Raw genomic sequence first — 27,688 nt, 5'->3', positions numbered from 1 at the left:
AGAGTACCTATTCCTCTGAAGTTCAAAGACTTGACACTAAGAGGAATGATGATGTGCAGAGCATTTCGGCAACTGGGCACCTGCTATCGAGACAGAAACGCTCATTCCCCAGTTCAAAGGAACAAAAGGTTAACCCAAATGACTTTCCAATATAACCAAACGTCATTTTTGTCAACAGTTGGCAACCCATTCCCAGTGGGAGTACACTGCATGCACTGTAAACAGAAGTGTGTATTTAGCCATACCATAAAGGCTCATAATTACAAATACATTATTCTACTAAGCACTTCCTGAGACCTAGAAGAAGGGAATACAAGGGTTGTGTCCATACTGGGGAGTTTGTGCATATATGGGTTGCTGTTTCTGTGTGTTTGTCTTCATCCGTATATTAACACTTTTGACTTTATGCTTCCAAAATCTTTCTCCTGTCCATCCTAGTGGATGGTGCTCTATGGGATGTGTTTGCAGTGTTGTCATCTCACCTCAAGCAGTACTTCGTCACTCACTGCAAGTTCCAGAAACCTGGGGCATATGATAGGCATGCATTTAAGTGTGCATTTATTTGTGTTCAAACACCTTCTATTCATTTTTTTTACACCTTTTTTTTTAAAAAAAAGATTTGCAATACAAGTTTCCTCAATATACTATACAGTGGTGCCTCGCAAAGAATCCGTTCCGTGACTCTCTTTGTCTTTTTTCATCTTGCAAAGCAAGCCCATTGAGGCTTAGCGGATTAGCGCTATTAGCGGCTTTTAGCAGCTTATCAGATAAGCAGATAAGCGACTTAGCGGCTTAGAAAAAGGGGGGGGGGACCGCAGGAACTCGCAAGACATTTTCATCTTCCGAAGCAAGCCCATAGGAAATTCGTTTTGCGAAGCGCCTCCAAAACGGAAAACCCTTTCGTCTAGCGGGTTTTCCGTCTTGCAAGGCATTCTTCTTGCGGGGCACCACTGTATATGAAACATCAGTTTTAAAAAACTGAAAAAGGTGTGTGTTGCTCCCATATACCAAATGAATGTCCCTTGACCACATCCTTAGAAACGTTAAATTTATTGGTAATAAGGTTTCTGTCCCAAACCTGCTATGTTTACATTTGTGTCAGTTGCTATTATTACCCAATAAATTTCTTTTTCTGTCATAAGCCAGTCCCACAGGTCAAGAGTACCTGGCAGAAAACTGCATTATCATATCTGAAGCTTAAAGCTCAAAAATAAAAGTTTAATTGATGGTTGCTTAGAGTGCAATCTGAAGTGTACTGATGGTTTTCTGCCCAGTTTTCATATCCCACTACTGACTTCTGGGAGAAAAAGGGTTAACTCAAACCTAGCAGCAGAAGAATTTAGAAGGCAAGGGGCTGGCCAAGTTTCCTTCACCTTTTTCTTTAAAAGGAATTAAAAGATGTTGCTTTGTGTGGGAAACCACCCAACATTTGAATGGAGAAAGGCATTGGGTAGCCCATGCACTGCTGTCCAGCCAACTCCACCAACCTCAGCCAGCACAGTCCATGTCAGGGATGCTGGGAGTCGCTCCTGCTGCCTGAATGCACCTTTCAAGCTCCTGTTCCCACAGCAGCCTGCCTATTCCTGGTATGCTGCTGCTGAATATTCCATGAAGGTAGTTCCAGTGCTAGAGCCGGAAGGGTAAAGTGACATGGCTGCTTTGGGCTTATGGCTGGATTGTGCATTCCTTGAGTGTGATTGCCTCCTTACTGAAGATGACCAAGCCTGGAAAACTGAACTCAGCACAGACCCACTGGAATGAGCCTGATTCAGTCAGGCCCACTAATTCCAGTGGGTCCACTCTGAGTAGAACTTAGCTGAATGCCACTTTTGACCTGCTGGTTGGCAAGATCTCCCAGTTGAACAGCATGTGAGCCATACATGAAGGAAGCCCTGAGAAAAGTCACTTTAAAATCTCATTGATTTCAATGGACGTTAGAATGCATGTCTCTCCCACTGGAACTCATGGTAGTTTAAAATGTTTAATTTTTGCTGGATTGTTCCCAGTGTGTAGAACTACAAAAAGTGATATATCTGTGAAATATATTTGATTTTGTATGAACATTGTTTTTTTAAAAGGGGAAGCACTTATTTCCCCCCCGTCAAATAAATACAGTATGAGCCTTGTCAATTAAAATACAAACCTCTTACACCTTACTACAACCAAACATGTTTATTGAAACTGCAGCTACAGATTCTTAATTACATATTATTTTCTAAAGTTGTTTCACATTACAGTAGCTGACAAACACAAAATATGGTTATCAAAACAAAAGATGAACCTTTTTGCTTAATAGTTACCTAAGGAAAAGATTTTTGTTCATTGCAGAGTAAAAGAGCAGAAGACCACCAGTTCCTTGCAAACGTGCATATCTTTGAAAGCTGGAACATTTTCCAAACAACTTTCCATAAACTAACATTTCGTTCCTCTTTAAATTCACTTAGAGCTCCTCAGCTGAATGTGCATTCTCTTTTCAGGCCTGCAATGATGGCTTTTCTTTTCACTCATGCCAGTGACAGACACCCCCCCCAAAAATACGTTCAGATTCAGACAGCTGCAGAGTCACTATATATATAGAAAAAATATTGTAAAACTAGCAAGTTGTTGACACTTGAAAAATTGAAGATGAATTTAAACATGCTATTTATTTTTTTTAAAAAAGGAAATCTGCATTCTACTGTGAAGAAGCAATTGTTCAATACCCAAGAGATTATATGGAAATACGAACAAACCTTCGTTGCTAGGAACTCTTTTCTGATCTGAGGGAGCTGAGTAAAGCAGGGGGTTTGGCCGGTCACTGAGCAGCCTTGCACAATACAGCCTCCTGTCAACATTTGCTGGGAGCAGACCAGCAGATTCCAGTCTTGCCCCTTGTTTACACAGTCCTAGCTAAGGAAGGGTGTCAGGAGCAAGATTAGGGCTACAGAATGAGACTGTTCTCATTCAGTTAGCCCAACTCGTAGTAGGAGAGACACTGCTAAACACCGCCACCAGCTGGGGCAAAAGTTAAATATATGTTTTGCTGAAAAACATATGGCCAATTTTGCTTTAAGCAGCACATTACTAATTGGCCATGTTAGAAAAAAATGACATAAAACTACGTAAATGCAGGTGGCCAAACTGCAAATTTCACAGGGCATAACTGGTTCAACAATAACTGTCCCATAATGGGAAATTATAGGCCTGTTTTCTTTACATTAAATTCTCAACTTTTCTGGAGGACAGTAATCTATGAAGCCCAGGCTGCTTTCCATGCAAACTACATGGAAGGTGGTACCTCGGGATGCGAACGGGATCCGTTCTGGAGCCCCGTTCACATCCAGAAGCAAACGTAACTAGCGATGGCACGTCTGCGAATGCGCATGTCGCTTTTCACCGCTTCTGCGCATGACGTCATTTTGAGCGTCTGCGCGAGCGGCGAAACCTGGAAGTAGCGCACTCCGTTACTTCCCAGTTGCCACGGAGCGCAAATCGAAAGTGCTCAACATGAAGCGTATTCAACCCGAGGTATGACTGTACTCAACATCCGATCACTATTCTTGTGCTGTTACACCTAGCAGACAAATATATTAGACCACTCCAAGGCCATCTATATGTGGCCTTTGTGGACCTAAAATCTGCCATTGACTCCATCCCTAGATCCAAATTATGGTCAAAGCTGCATTTCGTGATGGAGGACAATAGTCTCCTCTATCTTATAAAGCTTTCCATATTGATAGTAATATGCAGGTAATATGGTCTGTTGGGGTTAACAAAATTATGATGTCAAGAGGGGTTCCCCTATTGCTTAATCTCTTTTTAATGACTTAGAGAAAGTCCTAATGGGCCCAGATGGACAGTGTCCCAAGCTGGGGGCAAGAAGCACCCCGCTTCCACTGTATACGGACGACACTGCTTATCCTCTCATGCGCCAAATCTGGCTTAAAACATCAACTGAGGAAGCTTTCGGATTAGTGTCTTGAAAGCAACCTTATAATCAATTGTGATAAATAAATAAAAACCATGGTTTTTGGAAACAGATTTCCCCCATATACAGTAGATGCATCCTCAATGGTCATGCACTTGAACAGACTAAAAGCTTTCAGTATTCAGGGCTTACTGTCCACCATACAGTCTTGGAACACTCATTGGCTATTTCCCAAATAGCAGAGGTGAGCAAACTTGCAATTCTATGTTTTTTCATACACAGGAAGGTCAGTATATTCCCTAAGCTTTAAAAGTGTTCAGTGCAAAATCTGTAATACAATTCCTTTATGCCTCAAATATTTGGTATAATGGTTCTTTCCCTAAACTTGATAGATTTCATAGAATCATAGAATTATAGAATCCTAGAGTTGGAAGAGACCACAAGGGCCATCGAGTCCAACCCCCTGCCAAGCAGGAAACACCATCAGAGCACTCCTGACATATGGTTGTCAAGCCTCTGCTTAAAGACCTCCAAAGAAGGAGACTCCACCACACTCCTTGGCAGCAAATTTCAATCAAAGTTTCTGAGGTCCCTGCTTCAGGTACCAAATTCAATACTTCTTTTGGAAACTGGTGAATGCCCACTTTCAATTAAGGCCTGGTGGAGTGCTCTGAAATATTGGCTAAGAGTCTGTGTATATAGTCTTGGAAATATACTCTGTATATGGTCTTGGAAATGGTCTACTCATTTGATAAATGAGTACATCAGTTCCTGGTCAAAAACCATGGTGTGTAAGCCCTCTTCCATAGGTCTTTAACCATCTTTTCTTATCCACCTGGGGTAGGATACTGCCCTCAAAACTGTGAAACAGAGGTTATGGGATGGTGCCTTCAGTGACATACAATCTCACATATATGTGCCCTGTCTGTGTTAGGAATCCAATATCTGCAGGGTTTCTTGTTATCTCCCTACCTTAAGAGTCTGACCATATCAAACTATTGCCGTTTTGTTTTCTAAAGCCAGATTAAATATTTTTCCATCTGAAGTGCAGGTACTGGGCCAAAACAAACAAAATGAATTTCAATAGGGACAAATGTGCAGTTACGCACAGGCAGGAAGAACCAGATGCACAAATATAAGATGGGAGACACCTGGTATGCCATCTAGGGGTCTTAGCAGACCACAAGTTAAACATGGTCATCTGTCATGGATGGTTTAGTTGAGATTCCTGCATTGCAGGAGGTGGGACTAGATCACCCTCAGGGATCCTTTCCAACTCTACAATTCTATGACGATAATCTTCTACAAAGTGAGAAGTGCTACACCAAACTGTTTGTGTTGACATAACTAAGCAATTAATAAAGGCAATGGGCTCAGCAGTAGAAATGGATCAGAAAAATTCAAGGCAGAATATAAAGAGGTTGTTCAAGTTTTCAAGTTCCTGATAAGCCCAATGGCTGAATTCCATCACAAGCAACTTTCTGGGAGCTACAGCCAGTGGAAGAGGGAATTAAGCAACATAAGCAACTGTTGTTTTTTTCACAATAGGCTACATTCCAGCCATGCAAAAATCAATTTTCTACATGCAAATCTCCTCATCCGGTCAAGCAAGAGATTCCGGTCACAGTTGAGAAATACACATTGACCAAACAGAGGCACTTGAAGAGAGCTCTGGGGGTAAGATAGAGAGACCTCTATCTTACCCCCAGAGCTCTTTTCAAGTGGAGGGCCACATTCTATTTATGATAAAAGAAAATAGCCAGAAGATATCCACCAAGCTAAGATATATGCAATATTAGAATTTGAAGGCAGTTTGGGTACTCACCTGCTTATTTCTTTTGCTTTCCGTCAGATTTACATCCAAATCTCTTTTCCAGAAGTGATGAAGTCATTTGCACAATAGAGCTAAGCGATAAGCCACTAAGCAAACCCTTATTTTCTTTTATCTCTACCAAAGCATCCAAAATTTTGTCTCTAAAAGAGGAGAATAGGAGATGAGAGCCTCCAGAGAATTTCAGTAAAAAATTCTTCTGAATCCCACCATTAAAAAGTATACTTGCCTATGAATCTCTGGATACAGATCTTCCAGCTTCTTCACCACTTTACGGAAGCTTCTTAAGTTTAATGCGTTTGGTGGTATAAAGGTAGCAGATGGATTTGGAACAAACTGTACTGAACCCAACGGTAAGAGGCCCCCTGCAAGATCCTAGGCAAATATTACATGAGCTACTTAATGGACAAAATAAGGAAAAACTGCATTTGTACTGAAGAACTAAGGAAAGCTAAAATTGAAACAAATATTCAATAAAATGTTAGAAAATGCTTCCCACTACATCTGCAAAAAGAAGTGGGAGCCTCTACCCACAGAACACCTTGTGTGGATTTGCCTTTCAACCTGAGTGCATGCTGTTCAAAAGCAACTGTGTCAACCACTTCATCATGGTTAGGTGGAGGGGAGGCAGCTGTCCCATCCGAATTCAATGCCACTTGATGAGCAAATTATCTCCCGCCAGGTCTAAACACAGTAACTGTATAAATGTAATCCGCAATTGGAGCTTTCCCATTCCTTGCAATCCAACTCTGGTTCAGGTTTTCTGCCTCACTTTCCTTGCCCTGCAGCCTGCCTGTGGTTTGTAAATCCTTCACATTCCAGCTAGGACCTCTCTCTGCTGTTGCTGCATCTTGCCTTTTATGCAGACCCTGGGGAGTCTTCCAACACACTTGCTGTCTCATCGGTTCTCACCTGCCCACACCTTTATCTGGTCAGGCTGGGAGAAAAGTGACAAGGCGGCAGCAGCCCCTGCATCCCCCCCAACATCAACCTTAACAAGCATCCTGCTTTTACCCCAAAGTGTGATCAATGGTGGGGCTAGACTAAGTTAACCATGGCTTAGATTCAGTGGGGGTGGGGCAGTTTGCTCCACAATGGAGCACCCAATCCTATGGCCTGCACCCAATCACTTAAATAATGTGTTAAGCAGTCAGTATTATCCTTACAAAAGAAGAATGCATGCACTGTGATTTAAAAGATGTTTTGACATACATTCCAGTAGGGAGAAAAAGTTACCTCTTGATCAATTTCAAGATGTGTATTTTCTGATGAAAGTTGAAAAGATTTGAGATCAGGCTTGGGTACTTTGTAAGGGGCTGAAGCACAAAGAGACCCTTTTGAAGAGTCCAAGAGAGGCCTGGGAGCACTTGCTGAAGGCAAAGGTAACTTCGAAGGACTTTTGGAGATACTGGACCCTTTTGAAGAGATGGCAGACATTTTGCAAGCATTGGAGGCAGAAGTGGGTGCATTAAACATCACATTACAGTTATTTCTATTTTCGTTATTCTTTTCACAGCTATAATGTGGTCCTTTGTTTCCATACTCTGGTTTCACATAACTCTGATAATCCGGGAGCCCATTTTCCTTTGCAGTCTTTACAAGATGAACCTTTACTGCTTGCCCCTTTATTTCTCTCTCATTCATTTCTTTCACTGCCAGCTTTGCATCACAGGCTGTTTTAAAACTAAGGAAAGCGTATCTAGAACGAAAAAGATGTGCCAAAATTAAGAAAAATGGAAAATTTAAGACCTATCCAATATGCCTCTTCAACTGTAAACCAAAACGTTAAGAGGTATAATCCTTTCTCCTATGCAAAAGAATCAACTAAGCCCATTTACTTTCTTGCTCCTCTCCATAGACAGACAACACTGCCTGCAGTGACAGAACTATGGCACACCTTCCCTTCTCAAGGCCAGGCACACACACGCCACGTGCGCGCACACAACTTATGCTCTGAGCAGGAGCAGCCTGTGCTCATGGCCCTGCCGTGGAACAGGATGGCTGGATTTCATACCTAAAAGGCTCCATAAATTTTATAACCAAGTTCATTTTCATGAGGCGTGCACATGAAGGGATTTACACAGTCTCTGTTTCAATGAGAAATTTACAGAGCTTTATTATGGCTTGGATAGCTCACTTGGTTAGGACGTGGCGCTGATAACACCAGGCTGCAGGTTTGATCCCTGTATGGGATGGCTGCATATTCCTGCATTGCAGGGGGTTGGACTAGATGATCCTCAGGGTCCCTCCCAACTCTACAATTCTATGGTTCTATGTCTTGCAGTATATAGCAAGTACATTTAATCTACGGTAATTTGTGTTAGTGTATAGTATGACTAGTTGAGGTTTTAAGGTTCATTCTATGCATGGTTTATTTCATGAACTGTCCTATTGCAATTAATGCCTACATTTATAAATACCGACATTATTTATTTATTTAGATCCGATTCTCAGAGTGTCCCTGAGAAAGGCTGCAACCAACCGAAAGCATCCAGCAGCCCACAAGACCAGGTAATGGCTGTGTCTGTTGCAACAGACCAAAGGCAAGCGGGAAAAGAGGGAATGGGGGAAAGGCTTCCAAGAGCCGTATGGTGATAGATCCCTAGGATCCTGCAAATCATCCATTAATAACGAAAGTACATTGGGCCTGCCACTTACGTGAGGGTTTGGTTCCGGGGATTCACAAGCAAAGGCAAAATAACACAAACTGCCCTTCTAAGAGGCAGAAGGCTGCTTACACCAGGGCCTGGGAAGGGACTTGCGTGAGGGCCCCAAGAGCTTCCCAGACCCTAGGAAGCGAAGCAGCACCTTTCTTGCTGGCCTCTGGGATGCTCCCATAGCCCCCCCCACCTCCTTCCCAGAAGGCACCGCCATGCTTACCTGGTTTGGGAAGGCAGTGCAAGGCTTGGGGAGGCTGCCACAGCTCACTCCCGACCCAAAGCCCGGTAACCAAGGAAAACACGCTGGGTGCACAAAAAACAAATAAATGGAGAGCAAAGGGTTTCCCCAACTCTCCACTTATTTATTTATTCCCCCCCCCGGCCCCCGTGTAAGACTGTGATTGCGTAGGTAAGTAAGTGCTGGCCTACTGTCTTTCACTGAATGTACTTCAATTATGAAATCATGCAAGCAAAAAATTACAGTACCTGCAATCGGCAGAATATTCACAAATGGAAATCTCAGAAACACTATACTTCTGGAAATGAAGCCACAGATCAACCTGAAATAGACAAAAAGACTTTCACTGGCACAGGTTAAAAAAATAGCATTCGGTGAAATAAACTATTATATTTAAATATATGTTGACTTACCTCTGATACTAAGGGACCTAAATCTGCAACATGAACACTATATATGTTCTTTAGCTCCTTTTTTGTGTCTTTTATAGTTTGTGTTTCTAGAAGGGTAGATTGCAACAATAATGCATAACTCAGCATGTGTATTTTGAAAAGAAAAAGAAATTTAGCTGCATAAATAAAGCACCAATACTGAAGACAGAAAAGGCATTCAGAAATGGTTAAGAAGAAAAAACTCCCTTCTAGAATTATTTTTATGGTCATATATTAGGTCACAGTTTCCCAGAATGCAAAGAACTTATTACCAAGACTTTGATTAGAACTATAAAAATCTCCATTTGCTCTATTTTTACAGTTTGTGTCTGAGCTCTTGCAATAAAAACTCACAAGTTCAGCTCAGGATCAGAATGTAAAAGAATAGTTAAACAGAGCTCTCATACAAGCCATTTTTTTCTTTTTTTAAAAAAAATGGTACATGTCCTGCAAAGATGTAGATTTGGGTACTAGAACCAGTTAGCAAAAGAAGTAGCCAACTCAAAATTTATTACAGGAATCAGTAATTGCGGGCTCCTCGTTACAAGGTATACTTATGATTACAATAAAAGTAGCAATTAAGGTTTCTTTTCATCTCCAACATAAAAATGAAAAATATTTTAAAAACCTCTGTTTAGCATCACTGTTTCAGAAATTTCAAAGGACCGGGAAAGCATGTCCTTTACATGCTATGTGTATCCCTGAAAAAAATATGACTTCACTTTGTTTGCCCTATCATTTTCCACAGGCATGAAACACCAACGTGATGCACCAGAACAAAACAGTAATATTTACTGCAAAAGTTTTTGGGTTTTGTTTTTTTTGTTTTTGTTTTTTTGTTTTTTGTAGAGTGCAAGGAGATATCCAGGTAGGTTATTATCATCCTGCTGCTCCAAAGGCAAGAAGCAACAAACTTTACCGGTTGGTGGAAGGGATTCAGGTCGGAGCGAAACAATATAGAATCATAGAATCATAGAGTTGGAAGAGACCACAAGGGCCATCGAGTCCAACCCCCTGCCAAGCAGGAAACACCATCAGAGCACTCCTGACATATGGTTGTCAAGCCTCTGCTTAAAGACCTCCAAAGAAGGAGACTCCACCACACTCCTTGGCAGCAAATTCCACTGTGGAAGAGCTCTTACTGTCAGGAAGTTCTTCCTAATGTTTAGGTGGAATCTTTTTTCTTGTAGTTTGGAACCATTGCTCCGTGTCCGCTTCTCTGGAGCAGCAGAAAACAACCTTTCTCCCTCCTCTATGTGACATCCTTTTATATATTTGAACATGGCTATCATATCACCCCTTAACCTCCTCTTCTCCAGGCTAAACATGCCCAGCTCCCTTAGCCGTTCCTCATAAGGCATCGTTTCCAGGCCTTTGACCATTTTGGTTGCCCTCCTCTGGACACGTTCCAGTTTGTCAGTGTCTTTCTTGAACTGTGGTGCCCAGAACTGGACACAGTACTCCAGGTGAGGTCTGACCAGAGCAGAATACAGTGGCACTATTACTTCCCTTGATCTAGATGCTATACTCCTATTGATGCAGCCCAGAATTGCATTGGCTTTTTTAGCTGCCGCGTCACACTGTTGGCTCATGTCAAGTTTGTGGTCAACCAAGACTCCTAGATCCTTTTCACATGTACTGCTCTCAAGCCAGGTGTCACCCATCTTGTATTTGTGCCTCTCATTTTTTTTGCCCAAGTGCAATACTTTACATTTCTCCCTGTTAAAATTCATCTTGTTTGTTTTGGCCCAGTTCTCTAATCTGTCAAGGTCATTTTGAAGTGTGATCCTGTCCTCTGGGGTGTTAGCCACCCCTCCCAGTTTGGTGTCATCTGCAAATTTGATCAGGATGCCCTTGAGTCCATCATCCAAGTCGTTGATAAAGATGTTGAATAAGACCGGGCCCAAGACAGAACCCTGTGGCACCCCACTAGTCACTCTTCTATTAATTTAAAGCCTTTGCAGATGACCTAGTTTTGACTTTGCAGAAGCCAGAATCTAGTACAAAAAGAGTATTGCAACTGATACAAGACTTTGGTCGGGTGGCGGGATTTAAACTAAATAAACAGAAAACTAAGGTGTTGGGGAAAAAATTGACAGATACAGAGTCAGAACGGTTTCAAAGAGAAACAGAACTAACTGTGGTTAAAAAAAGTAAAGTACCTAGGGGTAAATATAACAGCAAAAAATCTGAGTCTATTTAAGGATAACTATGAAAAATGTTGGTCTGAAATTAAGAGAGACTTGGACAGTTGGACAAAATTGAAGCTTTCTTTGTTAGGCCGAATTGCTGCTATTAAGATGAATGTATTGCCAAAAATGTTGTTTTTGTTTCAAACATTACAGATTGTGGACAAGACGGAGTGCTTCCGGAAGTGGCAGAGAGACATTTCTAAATTTGTCTGGCAGGGCAAAAAGCCCAGAATTAAGTTTAAGATATTAACTGATGAGAAAGAAAGAGGGGGCTTTGCCCTGCCAGACTTAAAGCTGTACTATGAAGCCGCAGCTTTCTGCTGGCTAAAAGACTGGCTACTTCTCGAGGACACTGACGTACTGGATCTGGAAGGTTTTAACAATGCTTTTGGTTGGCATGCATACTTATGGTATGACAAGGTTAAGATCAATAAGGCCTTTAAGAACCATATTGTCAGGAAAGCAGTATTTAATGTCTGGACAAAATACAAAGACTTATTGGAAAATAAAACTCCAAGGTGGCTTTTACCTCTGGAAGCTAAGGCCCGAAAAAGACCCAATATGGAGGCCAAATGGCCAAAATATTGGGAAATACTAGAAAAAGATGGAGACAATTGGAAATTGCAGAGTTTGGATAAATTAAAGGATAAAGTGTGAGACTGGTTACACTACGCTCAGATTAAAGAAGTCTTTAAAAATGATAAAAAGTTAGGGTTCCAGGTGGAGAAATCGAAATTGGAAACAGAACTGTTAGAACCAAAGACTAAGGTACTTTCAAGAATGTATAACTTGCTGTTAAAATGGAATACACAAGACGAAATGGTTAAATCAGCTATGATAAAGTGGGCACAGGACATTGGGTACAATATCATGCTTGAGGACTGGGAAAGGTTGTGGACCATTGGGATGAACTTCACTGCATGTAATGCTTTGAAGGAAAATGTAATGAAAATGATATATAGATGGTACATGACCCCAGTTAAACTTGCTAAGATATACCATTTGTCTGATAATAAATGTTGGAAATGTAAAGAAAATGAGGGAACATTCTTTCACCTCTGGTGGACTTGCCCTAGGGTGAAGGCCTTCTGGGAAATGATATATAATGAGCTGAAAAAGGTATTTAAGTATACCTTCACCAAGAAACCAGAGGCCTTCCTTCTGGGCATTGTCGGCCAGAAGGTGTTAAAGAAGGACCGAACATTTTTCATGTATGCAACAACGGCAGCAAGGATACTCATCGCTAAAAACTGGAAGACTCAAGAACTACCCACACTGGAAGAGTGGCAGATGCAACTGATGGACTATATGGAACTAGCCGAGATGACTGGCAGAATCCGAGACCTGGGAGAGGAGAGAGTCGAAGAAGACTGGAAGAAATTCAAGATTTACTTAAAAAAATACTGTAATTTGGTTGAATGCTAAGAAAGGATGCTAGATCATAAATAATTGTGCACCACTAAATTAGTGAGAATTAAGATGATAAGTAAATTTGAGGAAAAATTATAAACCTTTTGGAGAATTTATAGATTATATTTAAATGAATTTGACATAAGAGTGTAAACAAGATGATAAATTGCTGGCAAGAATTGGCAATGATGCAAATGGGAGCGGGAGGCGCGAGGAAGTCCAAAGATGTTATGAAAAGATGTTATGATATATGTTATACTGTTTTTTATTTTTGCATTCATGTTTGAAAAATCCAAATAAAATATTATATAAAAAAAAGAAGCAACAAACTTTAAAAGGAAGCTGATGTAATTCCTACTAGAGCCTGAGTTCCATCCTGTGGCAGAGCTGCTGAAGAATCCTTAGACAGGTAGAAGAATGAGAGACACTGGAGGCTGAGAAGAACACGCAGAGGAAACAAAAAGGACCAGGAAGATTCCAAGCCCAAACTGGCCCCTAGGAACGCTGGGGAGAAACTACAAATCCACCTAACAGTTACCCTGTCCAGCCCACATTTTACCAGCTTCTCTGCAAGAGTATCATGGGGGATATCACCCAGTTTCTTAGGGTATCTGCATACATAGAGATGACGTCCCCTACCTTGAAGAGGAGATGTGAGCACCAGCTACCTAGCTAAACCTTTAGAACATTTCTAATATTCAATCTGTGCAGGGGAAGATATTTGTGTGGGAACAAAGGTAACCAAAGCTCAGAAGTCATATCAGTGCTATTCCCAAGCTAATACAGTCAACATGCACCTGATGCATCACTTGGCTTGAACTGATCTGTAAGCGGCAGTGAAGAATCAGTTACTGTCAGGTTCTCTGTAGCATCAAACCAGCCTTCACTGATTTCCTGAGTATTTGAAGAACCTTGAAACAGATGTAAATATTAAACACACAACACAGAGGTAAGCTCAGAACAGGTAGAAAAAAGGTAAGTAGTCCTGGGCTCATCCCCAGAGCCTTGTCTTTAAAGTTTGCCAAACACACAGAAAATTTGCTGAACAGGGTTCAGAAGAGCATATCTACACCAACTGAAGGGCCGATAAAAATAATTTTTTTAATTAAGATTTTAATTATGTCAAGTGTCTCTCTCTAAAAAAAAAAAAACAGCTTAAAATTAAATCCGAACTTAATGCAAGTGCCTACATTTACAATGTCTACAGACTAAATCTGTGAGATCCAAACACAGTGAGTTAAAGCTTGGGTTATTTTTTTTTAAGATAAAGAAGAACATCTGACATTTAAGATAAGCACTACAAATATGGCTCCATAAGCCATGTATTATTGTGGCAAACTATGACTATGAACCAAATAGCAAGGGAAAGCACTGTTCTCCTCAGTAATTACCAGTCTTTGTTCTGTATGGTGCTTGTATGTGACTGCCTGCTTAGATAATTGGGATGAGGTGCATGTGGCGCTGCCACTCCAGCTGGCCGTGGTGATCGAAGATATCTCACCCCTCTGCAGCTTTCCCACAGCTCCTCCTTCGTCTGCTGTCCTCCTCCCCCTCTGCCTGCCCTACAGCTAGGGGTGAGGCTGCTGGTGGTCCGTTTGTGCCGCGAGGCATCTGCGCCCGGATACTCGTGAGTGGCGCTGCAGTTGTAGGGTGGACTGAGTGGGATGATTTCTGCCACGCAATTGGCGATGTTGTCCGTGGCGATCAAAGATATCTCTCCCCTCATCCCACTCAGCCTGCCCTACAACTGCAGCGCCGCTCATGAGTAGCCAGGCCCAGAAACAGACTGCCTTCAGCCTCCCTCCCGGCTGTAGGGCAGGCAGAGTCGGAGGAGGCAAGCAGACTAAGAATGCCCTGCAGGAGAGGCAAAAAGAGCTAAAAGTAATTTTTTAAAAAAGCTTCATCACTCTGTGCCCCCCCCCAAAAGCTCAGCAATTGCCGGTGAGTGAACAGCTGATACATGGCATGTTAGACGCATGCGGCTGTTAGTCTCTAGGAAATCCCCCCCTCGCCAAAAGCTCAACAAGTCAGGGCAATTCCCCCCCCCCAAATAGGGGGCACACTATATGTGGGTGCATCTTATACACGGAAAAATACGGTAAATTGGATTTTTAAAATAAAATGCTTTTGGAGGGGAAATCTTTGTAAAGATAGTTTTCTATTCAAGTTACATCATAGTCCAAAGGCTATTCATCAAGAAATAAGGATTTGTTTTAGGTTTTTCATGTGTGTTAAAACTCAGTTTAAGTTATTATTATTTTTAATTGTTTAACCACATTGGTTAACAAACATGGATACATATACTATAATGCTATTGTTTTAGTTAAATAAATTGTTTAAATTGTTATTAAGGAAATGATTATTTTTCTCCTTCCAATAAAGTACAGCAGAAAAGCTGTCCAAATATAAACAGTTAACTTATTAAACCTCACAATATTTTCATAATTATCTATGTATTTCTAATAGTATAACCAAATCAGTAATTTTTAATATAACTGTAAAAACTACTCTGAAAAATTATTATTCCAAAAATGAAACCTTCATCTGGTTGTGAATATTAAGATTATACCAGCAAGAATGAGTCTTTCTGAAAAAAATGATTTAAATCATATCCACCCTGATATACATTATGTTACTTTGGCACACGACTAGTGGTGCCCCTTCCTTGTGTCCCTTTGCCTGAAATCAAATCCACTCCCCAATTAGGAACATTCTGATGGGAACTTAAAATTGTGAATATTTAACTACTTGCATATCATATTTAATGCTTGGTATAGTTCAGAGGACAAACCAGTTACAATGTAATAATTTCACCCAGCATTTAAAAATGTTTAACTTACTATTTTCCATAAGTTCATATTTCTGTTCTTCAGAGGTTTTGTTGGAAAGGGACAAATCAGGGCTACTGTTTTCACCATCCTTCTTTTGACATGTAACCTAAAGTTAAAGAACAAGAACAGTACTTCAAATTTTAATTTCTGCTCAACAGACAGCTTTTCAGTGCCAACTTCTTCAAACAGGCCAGTTTTAGTTACAGATAGGTAGCCGTGTTGGTCTGCCATGGTCAAAACAAAATAAAAAAATTCCTTCCAGTAGCACCTTAAAGACCAACTGAGTTAGTTCTAGGTATGAGCTTTCGTGTGCATGCACACTTCTTCAGATACCTGAAGATATCTGAAGAAGTGTGCATGCACACGAAAGCTCATACCTAGAACTAACTCAGTTGGTCTTTAAGGTGCTACTGGAAGGAATTTTTTTATTTTGTTTAGGCCAGTTTTAGAACAAGTTATTTCCTGCTTCACCATTCAGAGAAGCGCCATCCTGGAATACCCCTGTCTCTTAGGGTTTCTCTGAGATGCAACAAGAACTTGTAATTTCCAAACACAAAAGTTACGCTTTTTGAAACAGAAATTTAACTAAAACAGTGAAAGCGTACACACTCACTTAAAAGATACGAAGTCTTCAATGAGCAATCTGCCCTCTGGTATTTATTTCTGAGGCTGATATAATGGTTCTGCTTTATATTGACTATATTATACCCCATTGCTAGCACAGGTTTATATTAATGTTTAATAGAGAAGTTGTAATGTAGAATCAGCCTTCAAAATAAACCATTTTGAAAGTTCACAAAGAATTCTTAAGTTAGTGTTGTAATGAAGTATGCAGAAGACTTACTAAAGGGAGTGAAGAAACTTCCATATTCTGTGGCAGTGACACCCGAGACAGAGATTTTCCTGTCCCAAGGGTAGAACTGAAAAAATAAGCAAACGTATACTCATTGATTTGGCATTTGCTGAGGTATAGAAAGCACCTTTTAGCCACTGTCTATTTTTATCAAAACAGCCTCAATTCTCAATGTGTCAGAAGAAAGAATCTTGCCTTTAATATAATTTGGAAATACTTTGGGTACGATAATGAGTTATGACCATTTCTGAAAGATCAAGTGAGCGGCAAATCTCAAAAACCTTCCATGTAGAGGTGCTAAAGGGCTGTGCAGATGTTCACTGGTGAGACCAAGGAATGAGAAAAAGTCACTGATGCACATTGCCTTTGTTACTGAAGTCAACATTTTCATATTGAATATGTGCAACGTACAAAAGGCTTGACGTGTTTCAGATCCAAAAAGTTTGTGGACACTCCTGTAACTTCTCCCAGGCAGATTGTGCCTGGCTAATTTTGAGCAGTGGACTAAACAAGAGATTTTGTAGCAGTTTATAGGGATTGCGTTATCCTAGGTGAGGTAGGGAAAAGAGGAGCTGCATGAACTGTCTGCACAGCTCTTAGTCCTATGTCCCCACTTGTTCAAGGCCACCCATTTGTTGCCTAGAGACCTCCTGGATGACAAGGGAATTCCTCTTGTCATTTGTGCCCACCTACAGTTCAAAAGATGGTAAAGGGATTATTCCTAGAGTCCTTGTAAAAACATCTGCTACTGTGGCAAAAACACCTATTTAAGTCCAATCCTTTGTTCTCTTCTGAGGGCCAAACTACAGTACATTACAATATTCACATTTTTAAAAAAGCACATGGAAACTAGCAACCTTTATTTGGTGATGCCTAGGCACTGCACATCAAATTTTCTCTTTCCAGGTAACCACATAAGGGGAAGGGGCTGTTTAGTTAGTGACTTCTCTTATGAAGCGACATCTCAGAATCCTTTTGTTTCTCTGGAATAGGAAGTTTTTTGTCAAAACGTAGGGAGCTTTTGAGAAGACTCTAACATGGCAGGAGTTGCATTTGAAAGAAAAAACTAAGGAAATACTAACATGAATATAGATGCATTCAGCCTCATGCCTAAATCTCCAGGCTAAACTTACTGACTCACTAAACAGTTATTCCAAATACTTTTCTGAAACTGTTGTAAAAAGGCTAACTTCCTTGAGTAGTTTGCTTTCTTTGGAGTCACTGGACAGAATATTTATGCCTTTAACTCAACTCTTCCCTCCTACCTGACTTTCAGCTAGGTCCCACAGACACAGCAGCTCTTAGCCTTACAATGCAATGCTATGAATACAACAAGTAAATATGCATGGATTATACTGAAAATGTTTGTATTAGTAATCATATTTGGTGTTCTGCCCAAACCAGTTAACAGTCCACCTTCCACACCAGAAACTATTTCATACACACCCATTTACAGATTTCTTTTTGTCCATGGAATTAATGCAAGTCTGCCAGCAGTGCTGTTGATACATCTGATAGCGAATTTTTAAAAGCTGCACTTCCGCTTTTATAGCTCTCTCCAGTATTTCCTTACAGCAGCTTGGTAAATGGTTGTTTATTTCTTGAGAAAGCTGCATTATCCTTTTAAAAGAAATATTAAGTTTGAATACAAACAAAAGTGATTTAGGGGATTCTACTTAAGTGTACATTTAGAAAACAAAAAAGAACAATTGAAAATTCATTCCCAACCAGAAAAATAAGAAATTTACAGTGTTACCTCAGGTTAAGTACTTAATTCGTTCCGGAGGTCAGTACTTAACCTGAAACTGTACTTAACCTGAAGCACCACTTTAGCTAATGGGGCCTCCTACTGCTGCCGCGCCGCCGGAGCCCGATTTCTGTTCTCATCTTGAAGCAAAGTTCTTAACCTGAAGCACTATTTCTGGGTTAGCGGAGTCTGTAACCTGAAGCGTATGTAGCCTGAAGCGTATGTAACCTGAGGTACCACTGTAAGTCCAGTCGAATTCGACTCTGGGGTGCGGCACTCATCTCCGCTTTCAGGCTGACAGCTTTCCGGGTCACCTGGCCAGAATGACTAAACCGCTTCTGGCACAACAGGATACTGTGACAGAAGCCAGAATGCATGGAAACACCATTTACCTTTCCACTGCAGAGCTACTTGCACAGGTATGTTTTTGGACTGCTAGGTTGGCAGAAGCTGGGACAAAGCAATGGAAGCTCACCCCATCACGCAGATTTAAACTGCCAACCTTCCAATTGGCAAGCCCAAGAGGGTTGGTGGTTTAGACCACAGCGCCACCTGCACCCCTATAAGGGATTTATATGCCAGTAATAAGAACAGCAGCGTGAGTAACATTCTTACTCAGCTAGCCTTCTATTTTCATGGCCTAGTTCTAGTCATACTAATTCTCACCAGCCTGGATTCAGGGTGCTCCTTCTTAGAAGGAATTCGAACCAAGAACTGCAATGGAAAGAGGGGAGGACAATTTTCATGGATTCGCTGGAGTAGAATAGGTGGTGGTGGGGAACTGCCCTGCTGGAAAAAACTGACTAAGTTGAGAGTCCTTAGGGATCTTTGATAAAATGCCAACTTTGGACCTGTTTGGTTTGACTTACTTCATTTGTAAGCTAGGAAAAAAATGGCCAGGGACCGCCATTCAGCCCACAAACCATTATGGCTGATCTCAGGATATTTGCATACTTTAAATACTTTCCCTTGGTATAACAGGGTCCATGTTTTATAACCACCTCTTGCTTAACAATTATGTCTATGCTATAAATACAGTGGTGCCTCGCAAGACGAAAAGAATCCATTCCGCGAGTCTCTTCGTCTTGTGGTTTTTTCGTCTTGCGAAGCAACCCTATTAGCGGCTTAGCGCTATTAGCGGCTTAGCAGCTATTAGCGGCTTAGAAAAAAGGGGGAGGGAAGCGAAAAAAATCGCAAGACTCACAAGACGAAAACGTCTTGCGAAGCAAGCCCATAGGGAAATTCGTCTTGCGAAGCGCCTCGAAAAACGGAAAACCCTTTCGTCTAGCGGGTTTTTCGTCTTGCGAGGCATTCGTCTTGCGGGGCACCACTGTAGTTCTAATCACTATCTCCCATGCATTCACATACCTGTGGTTTATTTAATTTGGTTATAATGTTTTTATTTGTTTGACACTGATCTGTAATTGTATTTTTCGCTCTATAAGACGCACCTAGTTTTTAGAGGTGCTATGATGCTCATGTACTGCTTGTGGGCTTCCCACAGGCATCAAGCTGGCCACTGTCTCTGCGCAGCGCCGCCCCTTCAGCGAAGCGGGAGGAGGAACAGAAGGGGCTCCGTTCCTCCTCTCGCTTCGCAGGAGAGGCGCTTCGAGGAAGGGGCGCTGCGCAGCTCTCCCTCTCTGCACAGCGCCTCTCCTGCAAAGCACCATTCGCTCCAGAAGACGCACTCACACCCCCCCTTACTTTTTAGGAGGAAAAAATTTTTATGGAGCGAAAAATACGGTATGTATATTGTCATCAGTTCCTGTTTGTTAACACTGTTATTTGTAGAATCTTGAATCACCTTTCTTTGAAAATTAATAAAAAATATTTTTCAGGGGAGTTGGCAACATTGCCTCCCTCCTCCCTCATGTAACCACAGATTCCAGCTGGTGGAGCTTTAAGAACCTCAAAGGAAATTAAGTTTTAAGAAGTAGTAAAAATCACTTAAAAGGTGTATCATACCTGTTTGGAATTTCATTTAAGTCTCTGCTAGTGCTATTTTTCCATTCCAAAAGATCCTAGAAATAGCAATTTTAGTAAGTTTTATTGACAAACTAAAGTTGTAAATCAGATTTAACTAGCAAGTCCCTGAACCTTATGTAACACACACTGAGAATGCTCCTTGTTTCAATAAGAGAATCCAGAATTTTGCATGTCTAGCCATATTATATTGGCTTCCTAAGTTACGAATACAAACACAAGGACGACTGTCCTACGGGAATCAGAAACATATACGAGCTGCACTTGGCTGCAGCTCTTCAGCATTTGTACTCCGTACACTAGCGTGTATGCCCTGCACATGATGCTCCTGGATCTGATCTGGGAAGGAAAGAGTGCGGCAGGGGAGGTGCTGATCTTTATCAAGGGCAAGGCAGCCAGAACTGCTTTAAGAACTGGAACCATTAAGAACTTGTCCTTCAGCTCGGTTTTGCCTAATTTCTTTGCCTCCCTTTCCCTCCTGCCTCATTATCTCTTTACACTGTGAGCCTGAGGGCAGGGACTATCTCACAACTGATTTTTGTAAGCTGCTTTTTTGGCTGGGGGGGGGGCATTACAAATGCTGTAAACAAGTAAGTAAAAGATGTGCCTTATGACTGCACCTTATGAACATCCAATGCTACCAATGTTGTGAACCAGCTATTCACATTTTGTCTGTCTCAGAGTCTAGAAGCATGATTAAGAGTGTGTCTGACTGGCAAAGATTTCTGGGGCTCTAGCCAACAGGTTTCTCAGAAAACGTGAGTTAAACTCAAAGCCTAAGGATTCAGAGCTTTGGCTGTCCACTTGTACATGCAACTGCCTACCCAGATAGGAAGACAAACACATGCCCCCTAACTTGATAACGGTGGGCCCATCACCTTGAAGTAGGAAGCAGATACAATTATGGTCTGCCTTACAGAGTAGTTAGAAAAACATATAGTGGAATGCCTCAAATAATAACTAATTCCACAAGCTTCCCCATGTTTTACCTTGTCACTAGTGATACAGTTTTCCAACATTTCATCCATTGCTGCTTGTGCGGTAGGCATCTCCATGTTGTCAGATATGCATGACCAATCTGTATTGCAGGCAACACTTCTGACGGAATCCCTCAGCCACTGCTTGGGCCTTTCTTTGTTCATCATTGTTATAACTGTGTTTTGTCCTCTGGACACTACTGAAGCCTTGACATTAGTTGCTCTGCTTGTTGTAAAACAAGCTCTAAAATCAGAACTTGCATCAACAGCTTGGTTAATTGTACTCTGATTATTAAATGCTTTATAGGTGCAATTTGTCTCCTTAGAATCAACTACAGCTTCATAATCAGAGAAATCTGAAATTTCTGTATCACCGCTAGAGGTGTGTGCATGGGAACATTTTCTTTCCTGTTGCAATACATGTGTATTTCCAGTTTTCAGGGTTCTACCTGAAAGATAATCTGTTTTCATATTTTTATCAATTTTAGAGTTGCTCCCTGAGAATAATTTTGGATTATTAACCTTAGCACTAACTGAATGTTTATTGACAATACTACTGAGCAAACTAATAGTCTCATCTCCTGGTTGATCATCAAAATTCAAACCTTTGCCTTGTGTGTCACATTTGCTATCTTGCGAAGTCTGGGGGAATTCTGGTATTTTGCTGTATTTGTAGCAGTCACAATCAATACTACAACCTGAAGTAGGAGACTCATCTCTTTGTTTGTTCATGGGACACTGGGCACCTGCAAGCTGATTTTCATTTGACAGCTCCTTGTCCTGAAAAGCTTCTGGCCGATGACGAATGCAATCTTGTAGTCCAATGCAGTCTAGTGTGGAATCATCTAAGCCTCCGCATCTGTACTCCTCATTTTGATTGCTACTTAAGTAGGAAGAGTCTGCAGCAGTATCCAAGTTCATATCTGTCTCACTTACATTGGGCAGTGCAATGGACATTCCCTCATCTTCCTTATGTGCAGATTCCAGTTCCTCATCAGGCAATGCACTAAAATAAGGCAAGCTTCCTTTTGATATGCTTAATTCTGAGGCACTTATGTAACATGACTGGCATGGAGAGGAGCAATTAGCAAGATTCAAGCAAAAGTCAGAGATATCGTTAACTGTATTTTTTTCAGAATGTTCTGATCCATGGAGTGCACTCAGGACTGTTGATCTATGAGAATTGTTCTCAAATTCACTCTCTCTCTGCTCCATGGCTCCCACGTCAGAATGGTTTCCAGAAGCAACAAGCATTGCTTCACGGAGCTTACTTTTCTCAGAACCATCTGATGGTAGCTGATGGGGTTTAACAGCTTTTTCACCTGTTTGGACAAAATACCAAATGCATATTTCAATATTCTTTCTCTAACCGAAATTTATCCTACATAGTGAAAAAAAGGAATGCTGGCAGTGACTGCTCAATTTGGAAAGAAGAAACAGGTACATAGGAAGCAGAAGAAAGGCAGTGAACTAGGAGAAAGGGTACATTGATTGGTACTGATTAGGAAAAAATTGTTAGCTTTTAATAGTTATCGCTTCTACTTTTAGAATTTTTTAGCAAAATGTTTAAATCCACCAGACTATTTGTTATTAGACAGTGTACCAGATAAAGATAATTTTTTTTTAATTTTTTTTAAAATATATTTTATTAAGGGTTTTCTTGTTTTACAGTGTAAGTGTAATGCCTCGTGTATTTTTTTTTCCCCGTATAACATTTTTACAAATCCATTTCATTTGTTGAGGCATTAGGGGGAGAAGAAAAAAAAAAAAAAGAAAAAGAAGAAAGGGGGTGGAGGGAGGGGAGATGGATGGGGGTGGGGTGGGGTAGCGGTGTTTCTATTATGCTTAATGTATGTAGTTTGGTGTCAGCGTGCTTGTGTTGTTCACTTGTGTTCCTTTGGTGGTGAGAGAGGTTGGGGTTGGCCTAGGATGTGATTGTTTGTTTGTGATTGGCTGTGGTGATCTTTGTTTTCGTGTGTGAGTGAGGTGGGTGGGTGTTTTGGATCAAGTTAGCCATATTGATTTGTATGCTGTTGGTGGATTATTGTCATTGTCCTGTTGGGCTGTGTATGTGAGATAAAGATAATTTTGCCAGTGGCAAAATGCACCTGGTACCCAGGAAATTTTGAACACTGTTTGTCTCCATGGGATCCAGAGCAACCTCTCTGATTTGCCAGACCTGAAGCTGCAGGGCCTCTGATATGGCAAAGCATTTTATTGTGCACTAACAAAGCAAATACAGGCTAACTACACTGTAGTAAGCAAATTTATCATATGCTCTTATCACATAAAACTGAAGCTGAAATACTGCATCTTTCTTGCTCGTCCCACCCACTCCATTTTTTAATGTTTTCCACCTTCTGCTTAACTCCAAGCCTGGCATCTACCAATTCACAACTGTATACATGAATCATCCAACACAGCTTGATACCAGGAATGGAAACTGAGTAAGTCACTTTCTAGAGGCACACACAGAAAAATACTACGGGAGCAAGCAGCATTTCTACCCAAATTAAACTGGAATGATGGGGAAGTGGGGGAGGAGTCAGATGATACTCAACACCTTTAAAGAGCACTTACCCCATGTTTATATCATATAAGAAAAGACGAAGAAGGCTCTGCCTGTCTCAAAAAAGTAGTACCATACCCAATTGGTGAACTACAGAAATATTAAATCATCATGTAACACACATCCCAGAAACTTGCTAAAAAACTGCATTTGGTTAACCAATATCACAGACAAATCAAAGTTGTCCTACCCTATCAACACCCAATAAGCATGGTAAATATGTTAAGCACAGCAAAAATGGATTCCAGTGGATCTTCCCTAAATCCAAAACTACTTCTCTTCGTAAGTCAACTAAGTGACACAAATGTAACAAAATGGGTTTTTAAAACTTGTGTGCAAACAAATTAGAATCATATAATTGTAGAGTTGAAAGGGATCTGAGGGTCATCTCGTCCAATCCTCTGCAATGCAAGAATCTCAGCTAAAGTATCCATGGCAGATGACCACCCAAACTCTACTTTAAAACCTCCAAGGAAGGAGAGACCACAACCTTCCGAGGGAGACTATTCCACTGTCAAACAGCTCTTACCATTCATCCTTTGTCTACTATTGGCTACTTCGGAATCTGCTGGATTGATCGCTTCCATAGACAGGTGTCTTTTGTACAGGTACTCTAACGAGCTGCGATTACAGGTAAAACCTCTCCCTGACAGCAGGTGCTTCTAATCTCAGCTCATTACATACAGTGAAGATACCAGGTAGCCTGACATCTGGCTGGTTGATAGGGGATCAAATACTTATTTCACTTATTATAATGCACATCCATCTCTGACTTTTGTCTTCTGGGTTTCTGGGGGTTTTCCTGTTGTTATTCTGTCTCTCACAGCTACAATAAACCTACCATTAAAATTATGGACTGGTCATTTCTTCATCAGAGGGCAAACAGGCAAATTTAGCAGGGGATCAAATACCAATACTTTTTTTCACTCACTGTAAGCTCTATTTTCTTATTAAGATTGCTCACAGTACAAATTATGGTATAGTCGCAAAACCCTAAGAAAAAAGTCACTAACTATTGAAAAGTAAAATTAACTCACCAGAAAAGCTGTGAATAGTATTTGGCTTTTCTAAAACCTGAATTCCCCAGCCATTCATTTCAGCAGTAGCATATCTGTAGTAACTGTTTTCCAATTGTCCATATTTAAAGGTGACAGATGCGGAAGAAGGCACTACCATATGTGGATATGATGCATCTACAGCCACAGGCATAGGCACATACACTCTTGGGTGAAACCAGAAGGGCGCCACTGAATATGGGACTTGACCATAAAGTGAACAATCTCTTGGGAAGCATGGCCTTGTACCAAACAGAGGTTGAATGTATGCTTTTTCATTAAAAGGAAGGTGCCATGACATATTTTAGACATGTGTATGACAGAGTGAGCGTATAATTCCTGGAAAGCAAGCAAAATAGACATGAATATAAAAAAGGAATGGTTAAATAATCCAAAGTAGTACAATACATCTCTTATACATTCCAACTACATACTCATGGGTTAACTAAATCCTGGTGGTCAGTCAACTGAACCTCTTAACTAAGGCAACAAGAGTGAAAGATATGCATATCTACTCAGTTCAATGGGACTAACTCCCTAGCAGAATGTTGAGTTTCCCCTCTTTAAACAGCAAGCCTCAGTTCCAGAACTGGCTTGCTAAAGACATGTGAAGTGGCTCTTTGGGAAATCCCACCTAAAATTCTCTTGGGCAGGTACCATATTTTTCATCCTATAGGGCGCACTGGCCCATAGGATGCACCTCGGGTTTTTTTTGGGGGGGGGGAAATGAATTTTTAAAAATTATTCCCCCCCCCCAGCCGCGGCTGCTGCCCCAAGCCTTGCGCACACCTGCCCGAAGCACGGGGCACCCTCCGGAGGGCTCCGCGAGCTTCGGGCGGCAGGCTGCCGCCCCAAGCCTCACGCGCCCGGCGGGACCTCCCGCCGGGCGCACAAGGCTTGCAGACACTCGCCCAGGCTGCAGGCTGCTGCCCGCAAGCCTTGTGAGCCCGCGGGAACTCCCACCGGGCTTGCAAGGCTTGCGGATAGCTTCCTGAAGCCTGGAGAGTGAGAGGGGTCGGTGCACACCGATGCCTCTCGCTCTCCAGGCTTCAGCAAAAGCCTGCATTCGCCCCATAGGATGCACACACATTTCCCCTTCATTTTTGGAGGGGAAAAAGTGCGTCCTATGGGGCGAAAAATACAGTAGATGGTGGGCAGCTATTTAGGTCTTGACTACTGTCAATCAACATAAAAATACTTTAATGTCTAAGGCAAATTTCTTTTAATTCTTGGTAGCAGAGAATGCTCGCAGTTCTTTACCAGGGCCGGGTGATGTATTGATAAAGGTAAAGGGACCCCTGACCATTAGGTCCAGTCGTGACCGACTCTGGGGTTGTGGCGCTCATCTCACTTTATTGGCCGAGGGAGCCGGCGTACAGCTTCTGGGTCATGTGGCCAGCATGACTAAGCCGCTTCTGGCGAACCAGAGCAGCGCACAGAAACACCGTTTACCTTCCTGCCAGAAGAAGAAGAAGAGTTTGGATTTGATATCCCGCTTTATCACTACCCGAAGGAGTCTCAAAGCGGCTAACATTCTCCTTTCCCTTCCTCCCCCACAACAAACACTCTGTGAGGCGAGTGGGGCTGAGAGACTTCAGAGAAGTGTGACTGGCCCAAGGTCACCCAGCAGCTGCATGTGGAGGAGCGGAGACGCAAACCCAGTTCCCCAGATTACAAGTCTATCGCTCTTAACCACTACACCACACTGAGAGGTACCTATTTATCTACTTGAACTTTGACGTGCTTTTGAACTGCTAGATTGGCAGGAGCAGGGAACGAGCAACGGGAGCTCACCCCGTCGCAGGGATTCGAACTGCCAACCTTCTGATCGGCAAGTCTTAGGCTCTGTGGTTAAACCCACAGCGCCACCCGCGTCCCTTGATGTATTGATACATCTTCCAAAACCCGTTTGAAGACCACAGCACAGCAATGGTTTCATAACATTTGATGTGGCAATATGTATCACAAATCATGATGTGTATGTGTGCTATGTAAAAAAAAAATCACTATGTGGGAAAAACCGTGAAGCCCCTCACTTCTCTCATGATTTCTGCCACACCACTGCTTGCTCTGCCACCTCAGCAATCCTCCACTTCCTGTTTATTTTATGGTGTTTACATTGTTGCGTTCCCCCTAAATAGCTTAGAAAATGTGCTAACTTGAATATTATCTGTACTATAAAATTAGTTGTAACAGTATGTTAAAGATATGTAAAAAAAAACATTTACAAGATATGTTTTACACCCCTAAGTAACTGCAGTTGCTAGGACATTACCCCATTCACCTCTACAGAGTTTCATCCTTATTTCAGACATCATGATATATCTGTAATAGCTGGTGATATATCACAATGCTGAAAACCAGACATCACTGAGACCTATTTTTAGTGAGCATTTTCATATATCACAACCCTATAAAGTTAATTCTGTAACAATTTCATTATTATTATTATTATTATTACTATCATCATAGATTTTCCATGGGAACTCAACATAATTGTGCTAGTTGCATTCTCTGCCAGAGATAGTTATACTGAAGGCTTTGTAGCTACGTTCTCAAGCAATTTCAGCATACTCCATACATATCCCATCCTTTCTGTTAAGAAACTCCTGCACATCTGCCACTGAAATGGTGTGCTGCAGAAGCAATGAGCATTACCATTTCACATAATAATTCGTTCAGGCCCACTGGCCTGTACAAACTTAGCATGCAACCGACATTGGTGTGACTGCACATTTTGGGGCAAATGTGGGGACCTTTTAGCTCTCCAGATATTGCTGCACTACAACTCCCATCATCTTTGGCCTTTAGGCATGCTCACTGGTGTGAGTTATAGTTTTAGTTCTGGAATACCAAAGCTTCCCTACATCTGCTATACAGTGGTACCTCAGGTTAAGTACTTAATTCGTTCCAGTGGTCCATACTTAACCTGAAACTGTTCTTAACCTGAAGAACCACTTTAGCTAATGGGGCCTCCCACTGCCGCCGCGCCGCCAGATATCAC

At 41.5% G+C, this 27,688-nt stretch overlaps 1 protein-coding gene across 1 annotated transcript; it reads right to left on the bottom strand.

Moving 5' to 3' along the window:
- Positions 1-2,296: 2,296 nt before the first annotated feature.
- RBM44 (RNA binding motif protein 44) lies at positions 2,297-25,294 on the bottom strand. Its single transcript, XM_081850439.1, has 13 exons — positions 24,667-25,294; positions 21,073-22,382; positions 20,066-20,121; positions 17,800-17,973; positions 16,345-16,420; positions 15,510-15,606; positions 13,467-13,580; positions 9,050-9,135; positions 8,885-8,958; positions 6,975-7,437; positions 5,968-6,113; positions 5,733-5,881; positions 2,297-2,565 (listed from the first exon to the last, which is right to left on the bottom strand). Exons 1-12 carry the CDS (start codon positions 24,983-24,985, stop codon positions 5,737-5,739), a joined length of 3,060 nt encoding a protein of 1,019 aa, XP_081706565.1. The 5' UTR covers positions 24,986-25,294; the 3' UTR covers positions 2,297-2,565; positions 5,733-5,736.
- Between the last annotated feature and the right edge of the window lie 2,394 nt (positions 25,295-27,688).

This window comes from Podarcis erhardii (assembly GCF_964252035.2).
Source record: "Podarcis erhardii genome assembly, chromosome: 1".
Lineage (NCBI taxonomy): Eukaryota > Metazoa > Chordata > Lepidosauria > Squamata > Lacertidae > Podarcis > Podarcis erhardii.
The sequence above is the reverse complement of the archived record's forward strand: the minus strand, read 5'-3'. Positions and strand labels throughout refer to the sequence as shown.

What these genes read in the sequence shown, in the direction of transcription:
- RBM44 (XM_081850439.1), bottom strand. Translation starts at nt 24,985, where the DNA reads ATGTCATGGCACCTTCCTTTTAATGAAAAAGCATACATTCAACCTCTG. An exon ending in TTAAATGAAATTCCAAACAG is followed by an intron (nt 17,974 to 20,065) that starts GTATGATACACC and finishes TTCTTTTAAAAG; the next exon opens with GATAATGCAGCTTTCTCAAG. An exon ending in CAAGCCAAGTGATGCATCAG is followed by an intron (nt 9,136 to 13,466) that starts GTGCATGTTGAC and finishes CTACCCTTCTAG; the next exon opens with AAACACAAACTATAAAAGAC.